This window comes from Pongo abelii, chromosome 14 (assembly GCF_028885655.2).
Source record: "Pongo abelii isolate AG06213 chromosome 14, NHGRI_mPonAbe1-v2.0_pri, whole genome shotgun sequence".
In the NCBI taxonomy this organism is placed as follows: Eukaryota; Metazoa; Chordata; class Mammalia; order Primates; family Hominidae; genus Pongo; species Pongo abelii.
This window is the reverse complement of record NC_071999.2, coordinates 106,137,224-106,146,257: the sequence shown is the minus strand read 5'-3', so window position 1 is coordinate 106,146,257 and position 9,034 is coordinate 106,137,224. Positions and strand designations below refer to the sequence as shown.

Sequence of the window (9,034 nt, the reverse complement as noted above, 5' to 3'; positions counted from 1 at the left end):
CGGACTCCGCTCGGTGGCAGTGGAGGCTGGGCTCCTCCAGGGCCCACCGGCGAGGGGCGCTCTAGGGCGCGCGGGCCGGGCGCGGGACTTTCCCAGCAGCTCGGGCCATATTTAATAAGGGTCGTTCATCACCAAGGCGCTTTGAAGGGTCGCCTCTAGCCCTGTGCCCATTAGAAAGGCGGAGGTGACATTTAAACTCCGTTTTCAAGGATCGCGGGGGGATTTCATTGAAAAAGCAACTCGTTTGTCTTATGAGCCTGGAAACAACCCCCTTCTCGCTCCTTTTGACCACATGGCATAACTCAAAAACAATAGTTCAAAAGTGAAATGGCATCGTGGTGTTCATTCGGAGACAGGCCCCCATCTAGCACCAGAGAAAAGGGGTAGTCCGCAAGACAATGTGCTTTTTGTGTCCGACTCTGTCACAAGGATTGTGTTGTTTGCTTTGGAGGCTGCGCCTGTTATACTTTCCTGAAAGTGCTTGTGTTAAACAAGAGTTATAAGTCATCCAAAACAACAAACATTTTGATTTTCTTTGCCTAAAGGGCTTTCCCTGGCTATGGGCACCGTGAAAAAATAATGTCCTCGCTGAGAAAGGAACACCAGTAGTAGCATTACAAGCGGGCGCATTAAATATTGAATGACACGGGAAAAAGAGCTTGTCGAGGGGCACTCAGCCTTAAAGTCTTTCTTCAACTTTGTCTTCGGTGGCTGCTGGACTATTTAAGATGGTATTAATTAAGGCAGCTTCGGATGCTGCCGAGCCGGCCGGCCCCTCGGCCGCGCTCGGTCAATGGGCCTGTGCCCCCGCGCTCTGCTCACGCGTTGGCTGAGCCGAGTGCAAATGTCACTTCTCATTTGGAGGCTGAAGAGAAGTGCCCATCCTACATTAAGGGCAGCAGGGATGCAGTCAGCAGCAGGCGTTAAAGGAATACGAGGGACTGGGGTGAGGGGAGGGGAGGCGGGAACAAAATGGGAACAGCTGCCCGGGGCGGGGTCGAGAGTGTGCCCCGCGCACCTTTTTTGGCACATTTTAGAGAGCGCCGCTGGCAAACCGGGGCCACGCGGGACTCGCTGGGTTGGAAGACACCCTCTCTTTCGTCGTTCCTGCGTGGGGAAAATGAAAACTCTAGCTCTGCACAAATCCATTAGGCAGGCTGGCGGGGCGTTATTTTACAAAGGAACTCGCTTCTACAAAGAAAGACAAAAGCTTGGTGCAAACAGGCGTCTTGACTGACTTCCACCTCCCCCTACGGTCCCCTTCACAGATCACAAACAAAGCCCAAAGGACCTCAGCCAAGGATCTCCAGATCCAATTTTACAGATGGCGAAACTGAGACCTCAAGCAAGACTCAAATTGATTTTTGTCAATATTCCCCGAAGTCAGAGGTTGAGACCCTCTTTGAGACCAAAGATCCAGGCGGGAGTGGAGTTCTCTTTAAAGTCGCCAACAACCACGCCAAAATGTCCCTTTCCCCTGCCCCCCATTGCAAGTGTTTGATTCAAAGTCAAATGGAAATTGGTTTCAGCAGTTGAAAATTCCTAACATAAAAAAAGGAATGAAGCTTACTGACAACTGACTGTGGCATAAATGAAATGCATGCTCTGAGAAACTCTGTTAACTATCAGTTCTTGATGAAGAGAGACAAGATTTGGCTGGGCAGAGGGGACAGGGCATCCCGGCAGATTGATTTCTGCAGCCAGAAGCCCAACAGGATCCCCCGTCTCCCTATGTGGCGTTTCACCTGGATGTGGGCCTTCTCTTTTACCACACGACCCCTTGTAGGTGGGGGGAGATGCAGTAAAATGCCCTCCCCACCCCCACCCCCGTGTGTGTGTGTGTGTCTGTGTGTGTGTGTGTGTGTGGTTAGCACTCTTAGCTTTTGATCCATTTGCAATGTCTGATTCTCCATCTTAAAATGTGTCCATTCAGGGCTCCCTCTGGCCTTTTGGATAAGGGGCGGGTCATGTTTCCACCAAGAGCCATGCTGCAGGAGAACTAGTCCCTACCCTTCCTGCAGAGGCTGGAATCTGAGCGCAATGGGTGGCCGGAGAGCTCGCATTCAGACAGCCCTGAGATGCGGGCCTGGGGCCCTACGCCCCATTGGCAGCTGGAGGCGTCGCTCTGGGGCCAAGGAACGCCTGGGCGGGTCAGGACGCGGGCGGAGGTGGGCGGTGGGGCAGCGAGAGAGGGCCGCGCCAGAGCAGCCCACTCCCGCACAGCCTAGGACTGGAGTTCCCAGGCCCAACCGCCTACCTGAGTGATCTGTTTTGCACATCTTTCCTCATTCCTCTTCTCTGCTCTCCCTACCTCCTCTACTTTTTTGCATGAACAGGGCCCAGGCCAGGATAACGGATGCAGAAAGATGGCCTTTTGGCCCGGAACGCACTCTCTCGCGTGCGCATACACCCACCTCCCTACCACCCCCCCCCCACACACACTCACGCGCAATTCAACCCCCTCCAGCCCAGCCCCAGCCAGTGCACTGGGCACACGCTCGGGATCCAGGCACCTTGCCAAGAGCTCGCGAGCACCCTGCGTGGCACACTTGTTGGAGTTCCTGCACGAAGTGGCGGGGGTGGAGTGAGGAGGGAGGGGTGGGCGGCGGTGCACGCCGCCGACTGCTGGCGGTGAGCACAAGTTCAGTGCTCAACTTCCCGCTCTTAACGAGATCCGGGATCCCTTTGGAGAGGCCCTCGGGAGCTGGCGACGGGGCTGGGAGTGGCGTGGGTAAGCTGGCCGGCGCGGGGCGCGGGCGGCGGGGCACAAGGGCGCTACAAGAAGAGGGCGCGAGGGTGCCTGCGGCCAGCCGGGCGCTCCGAGAAGTCAGCGCGAGCAGCTGTGACTTCACCTATTAGCCCCGATGTCTTTCCGAGGAGCCTGGTGGAGTTAAACAGTCCACAATGGGCGCTCTGGGGCGCCTCCAGCCTGACCTCCACCCGGGTTTAATAGTTTCATAGGAACTTCATTAAATCAATTACTTAGTGAGCACATCATCATTTATTTGTAATTAGCAGCGAGGAGCGCGTTCTCTCCCCCAGCCCGCGGCCCGGGTCCCAGCGGGGTTGACTAGTTGTGCAAGCACTTTTGTTTGCTCGAGTGTTGACTCCCGGCATTATTCGGCCCGGGTAATCTTTACGTCTCAATCTAGTATTCAGGGGGCGAAAGGAAAACAAACAGGGCGCAGGCCGGAGGCCAGCCCTTTGGTCCCAGCCGCCCCAGAACTCGGCCCTCGCTGGGCGTGCAGGGCGCACCTCTGCGGCCCCCGCTCCTCCCGGGAGGAATAGGCAAGAGCGCCACCGGGGCAGAGGAGCAGGAGCCAGACCGGGGGGTCCAGAAGGAAAGTGGCGAAGGAAGAGGCGATGAAGGAGAGAAAGGAGAAAACCAGGAGCAGGAGCTCTGGGCCTGCAAAACGAGCACAAAAGGGAAACGTCCAGGCTCGCGCACGTGTGCGGGCGGCATTGGAGGGGGAATGCGCGTTGTGCATGTGTGCAAGTGTATGTCCATGTGTGCATGTGTGTGTGCGCGCGCAGGAAGTGCGTGAAATCACATCCATTTCAGCTGCCCAGGGCTGGGCGGAGAGAGGGGAGTGGGAGCAGGAGGTGCCGGCCTGGTGTGCGCGGAGGCAGCTCGCTGGGTGTCCGAGCTGCAAAAGTGCTTTAATTGGGGGGCTGCAGCCCCGGGCGCAGCTCCACTGCGGCCCACAAATTACGAGCGAGTGGTTAGCGAGGAGGGGGGAGTTGCTGAAAGCCGGGCCAGAACCTGCGCGTGCGGAGCGGCACGAGTAATGGCTCCGCAAGGAGTCGTGATTCCTTTCGCGTGTAATCATCTTTCCCCACACGCCGCAGCGCCGGCCAAATCTCGTTTACATCCAAGGAGTTGCGGCTAGCCGGGCCAGAAACGTGGGCGACACGCCCCTGCGTCCTTGCCCCGGCCCCGATTTCCGCTCCAGGCTGGAAGTCCTTCCAGCATAGGAAACGCTCAACTTCTGGGGCTATCCCAGCTCAGGAAATGGAGGAGGGCGGGGAGGCGAGGGGTCATTGATGACCCGGCCTGGGTTCCCCCAGGAGCAGGCGAGTGTGAACAACTGTGAGGTGAGGAAAGGCCGTGGGGAAAAACGTTCCTCCAGAGGGCTTCCAGAAGAAACAGTGGCCTCTGGGGATCCTTGAGGTCAGTCTCTTAGACTCCCTGGGGCTGTAAGCTTTTGAGGACCGGGTCCTGAATTTCTACCTTGGTTCTGACGGCCAGGCCTGGCTGATCGGGGTTAATACTTGCAGGCAGGGAATGTTTGAAGGCGGTGGTTGCCTTGTGGATTTTCTAACCAGTGGTTTCAGTACAGATCGAATCAGTGTCTGGAGTGTTTGTTCTCTGGTGGGACGGAAGAGGGTTCTGTGGCCCTGTGGTGAGACAGGGTCCGTCCTGGAGCAGGGATGGGGAGGCAGAGGGCTGGGGTGTGGCCCCCAGGCCTCTCTGGACAGCCCCAGACCTGGAGGCCGCTGGCTATGGCTGTGTCTGGGCGTACACGTGCGCGAGGGCGGTTGTACTCCCGGGAGTGCGAGCTTAGCTTGCTGGGGAGCCTGTCGCGAGCTCTCCTGAGGCCTCCAGTCTGGGGAGCCAACGCCGCCACAGTGCTTTGGGCTCTCAGGAGGGTGTCCTAAGGCTGCAGCTGTCTCACTCCCCCAGTCTTCTTGTTCCACCTTTCCTCAGGTCTCACCATCAGACACCCATTCTGTTCCTCTCCCTAGCCTCCTTTTCTGCCAAGTTGACTCCCAGGTCATTTGGCCTCTACCCCAGGGTCCTAGGTATCCTTTGCTTGCAGGACACAAGGATGAGAGAGGCAGGTGCAGCTAGGATCCTGTTTGAAAATAGGCTTTCTTGGCCTGGCGCGGTGGCTCACGCCTGTGAAATCCCAGCACTTTGGGAAGCTGAGGTGGGAGGATCGCTTGAGGTCAGCACCAGCTTGGGCAACATGGTGAAACCCCATCTCTACAAACTATATAAAAATTAGCTGGGCCTGGTGGTGTGCGCCTGTAATTCCAGCTACTTGGGAGGCTGAGGCAGAAGAATCGTTTGAGCCAGAGAGGCGGAGGTTGCAGTGAGTGGAGATGGTGCCACTGCACTCCAGCCTGGGCGATAGGGCAAGACTCAGTCTAAAAAAAAAAGGTTTCCCTTCAGCCCCCCTCCCCAGCATGGCAGAGCTCCCTGAGCTGCCCAGCTGCTGCTCACCCCGCCATGGTCTGAGAGTCTGGGTCAGCCTGAAAAACAGGAAATAGATCCAGATAAGGACCATCAACCAGCCTGTCAACAATCTGGGAGAAGCACCTTTTAAAATATAAAAAGTGGTTTGTAACTTTGCATACTCCTCTTCCCCTATCCCCAGTGAGTCTGTGCTAAAGAAGTTACAATGGTCAGGCTTCAGGAAGAATTACCGGGAAAAGGAAATCTTAAAGCATAAAGCCAAATATGATTTTCTTAAAAATACCTGGGAGCCTAACATGATAAACACAAATACTCCTTTGAGTCTGTTGTGCACATTTCTGCTCCAGTGTACAGAATACTTGTGCATGTTAAATATATATTGATCAGACAGGTGCACACACACACACACAGTTATAGCATGTCTAAATCCCACGTTGGAAATTATCAGACCTAGCCAAATTTAGGACAGCGTTGAAGGAGGCAAGACTGAGAAAAGCTACATTGAAAATAAAATTGAAATATTCACCCATGACTTCTCTCTCTACTCCTCCCCTCTCTCCCACCTCCTACACCATTTAATAAAATAGCATCATTTAGAGAAAGGAAGGCACGTCAGGAGACATTTTATGAGCTGGCAGAGAATTTGTTGAAGTGGTTGATTTAGAAAATCTGGATACTGACTGCGAAGTTTTCTTAGTGATATTCCTATTATGCATCTTTCTTCCCAATCCAAGTCCTAACAGCTTTTAAGCCGTTATCTGGCTAGGTTCTGTTTATTAACCAGGCTCTGTTATGATTTTGCTTTTATTGGGCTGCAGGCTCCTTGGCAGTCCCACCTGAGGCCCTCCTTGGATCAATGGGAGCCCCGTGCTGTGTTCCTTGTGCCCTTTCAGGAGAACTCCCCATGCAGGGCGTATGGGACCCTTCCAGGGTCCTTGCCACTGGACTCATCAGTCTGAAAACTAACAGGATCATGCCCACAGACTGTCCTCCTCTCTCTGGGAGGGCTTGTCTTGTCACCAGTCATGAGTTTCATCCTCCTGACCTGGCGCAAAGAAGAACATTTGGCACTGACATCAAAGCCCATGCAGCAGGAGCCTGGAGTTTGTAGCAGGCTGATTTCAGATAATGACATGTATGGGACATTTCAGGGAGGGCCCAGGGGACCCTTGGAATGGGAGGAACTATGCCAATGTTTGTCCCCTTTTAGGGGCGAGGGCAAAGGTTTGACTGCTCTGGCCATTTCTTAAGTAAACTGACCCGAAAGAGCACGCATTAGAACAAACTGTGGCCTAGGGCAAGAGTCTGTTGTGTTCCTGACAGAAACTTCTGGGTGAGTCCTGGCTGCTGCTGGGCCACCGCTCTGTGTTCTCACAACCGGCAGCACTGCTGGTTCCCTGTTCATACCCGCGAGGGACAGAATCATGAAGTGATTCCAGGCGTCTCTTCTCAGGGAGAAAGAACACCTAGAGACACAGAGGCAAGTCCAGGAAAACCACTGCCCATTAGCCAGCGCCACCCCTCCTTGGCCACTCCTCCTGCGATTTCTAGCCTTCAACGCCCAGATCCTTTATATCCACTCCATAAAGCAGAGGGCTGGAGTGGTCCAGAGACAGGAATGTGTCTTTCAAGAACTTTAGTGTCTTTGGCCCCTGGCAAGATTGGAGTATTTATTTTTCTCTGACTCCTCCAATTGGAGTGATGCCAGTTAAGAAGGAAGCAGAAGCTGGGTGTGGTGGCTCACGCCTGTAATCCCAGCACTTTGGGAGACCAAGGCCAGCAAATCGCTTTTTGTCAGGATTTCAAGACCAGCCTGGGCAACATGGCAAAACCGCATCTCTGCTAAAAATACAAAAATTCGCTGGGTGTGGTGGCGCAAGCTTGTAGTCCCAGCTACTTGGGAGGCTGAGGCACGAGAATCATTTGAACTCAAGAAGCAGAGACTGCCGTGAGCCAAGATTGTGCCACTGCCCTCCAGCCTGGGTGACAGAACTAGATTTGATTTCAAAAAAAAAAAAAAAAAAGAAGCAGAGAAATTGCATCATGAAAAGTATAATACCCTGCTTGGCCCTTAAGTTTCTTTTGAGATTGGAATGAAGTTTTAATAGGAAGGTTTCCTTTGCCCCATGACTGTCTGCGGAACGGCAGACACAAAACTTCTTAGGCTCAGATGAGTAACAGCCTCCCTGGGAGCTGGGTGCTCTGAGGCCCTAGAGGCAGAGCTGTGGGCCCTATTTCGGGGCACAGTAGAAGAGGACACAGGAAGTTGTAGAGAAGCCTAATATCCATTGCTCGCATGTTTTCCCCATCATTTAAAAAAAACTGTGATAAGGCCAGGCATGGTGGCTTACACCTGTAATCCCAGCACATTCAGAGGCCGAGGCAGGCAGATCACTTGAAGCCAGGAGTTTGAGACCAGCTTGGCCAACACGGTGAAAACCAGTCTCTACTAAAAATACAAAAAATTAGCCGGGCGTGGTGGTCTGCACCTGTAGTCCCAGCTACTCGGGAGGCTGAGGCACAAGAATCACTTGAACCCGGGAGGTGGAGGTTGCAGTGAGCTTAGATTGTGCCACTGCATTCCAGCCTGGGCAACAGAGTGAGACTCTGTCTCAAAAAAGAAAAAAAAATGTGGTAAAATGTATATAACATAAAATTTACCATTTCAATCATTTTTAAGAGATGGGGTCTCACTGTGTTGCCCAGGCTGGCCTCAAACTCCTGGGCTCAAGTGATCCTCCTGCTTCAGCCTCCTGAGTAGCTGGGACTGCAGGTGTGAGCCACCACACCTGGCTTCAACTATTTTTAAGCATACAATTCAGTGGTATCCAGTACATTCCCATTCCCATGCAGTCATCCCACCATTCGTCTCTAGAATGTTTCCGTCTTCCCAAACTGAATCTTTGTACATGAAACAATAGTTCCTCATTTCTTCTCCCCTAGCTTCTGGCAATCTCCATTCAACTTTTTGTGTCTCTGAGTGTGACGACTCTAGGGATCTCATCTAACTGGGATCATTCAGTACTTGTCTTTCTGTGCCTGGCTTATTTCACTCAGCATAATGTCCTCAAGGTTCATCCCTGCTGTAGCATGCATTAGAACTTCATTCTTCGTTATGGCTGAGTAGTAGTCCACTGTGTGGATAGACCACACTTTGTAGATTCCTTCTGCTGTTGATGGACACAGGTTGTTTCCACCTTTTGGCTACTGTGAGTAATGGTGCTGTGAACACTGATGTGCTTACATGCTTTTATATGTACATGTGTACCTATATAATATACTTTTTATGAACCAATTTAAAACACTTTAAAGGGGAGCTCCAGCCATGGATTTAGACTATCAGCTTTCTCACCTGGCTGTGGCTTTCCGAGGTCAGCAAAGTGCAGCTAGAATTCAAGGGAGAGCCAAACCATTGTCTTCCAGTTTCGTGGCCGTCCCATCTGTGTGTGTGTGTGTGTGTGTGTGTGTGTGTGTGTGTGTTCAGACCTACCCAGTGCTCCTGCTTCAGAGGAACTATTAACACATTGATATTATCAATAGCAGTCAGTGCCTGAGCCATTAGGGATTTATGAAAACATCTGAAGCAAGTTGTTTCAAAGCACTGATTTGTTTTATAGTCAGTATTACATTTTATGACAGGCTCTTTTGCCAGCAAAATGAGCGCATAAGCATCATACACTGCTCAGGAGACGGAAACCCGTGCCCTGGGCTGCCCTGCAAATTTGTGTTCCAACTCCCTTGGGAAGCTTCTGCAATTCACAGACAACTACTGACCCTTTGCTGGAGGGTTGACCCCGAACTAGATAGGGTGTATGCCCACCCTTACATTTGTGG

General features: G+C 52.7%; 1 protein-coding gene across 8 annotated transcripts in view; it reads left to right on the top strand.

Moving 5' to 3' along the window:
- Nucleotides 1–966: 966 nt before the first annotated feature.
- The window catches only part of LOC112128603 (uncharacterized), a 127,065-nt gene continuing 118,997 nt past the window's right edge, over nucleotides 967–9,034 (top strand). For 7 of the 8 annotated variants that reach the window (XR_008512803.2, XR_008512807.1, XR_008512802.1 and 4 more), the window contains exon 1: nucleotides 967–2,731. Coding sequence is in view for 3 of the 8 variants with exons in the window: in XM_054529189.1 (XP_054385164.1) it covers nucleotides 2,329–2,731 (403 nt within the window). In the remaining 5 variants the exon portion in view is untranslated. The remainder of the gene's footprint in view (nucleotides 2,732–9,034) is intronic. The other variant, XR_008512804.1, reaches the window with a different exon arrangement.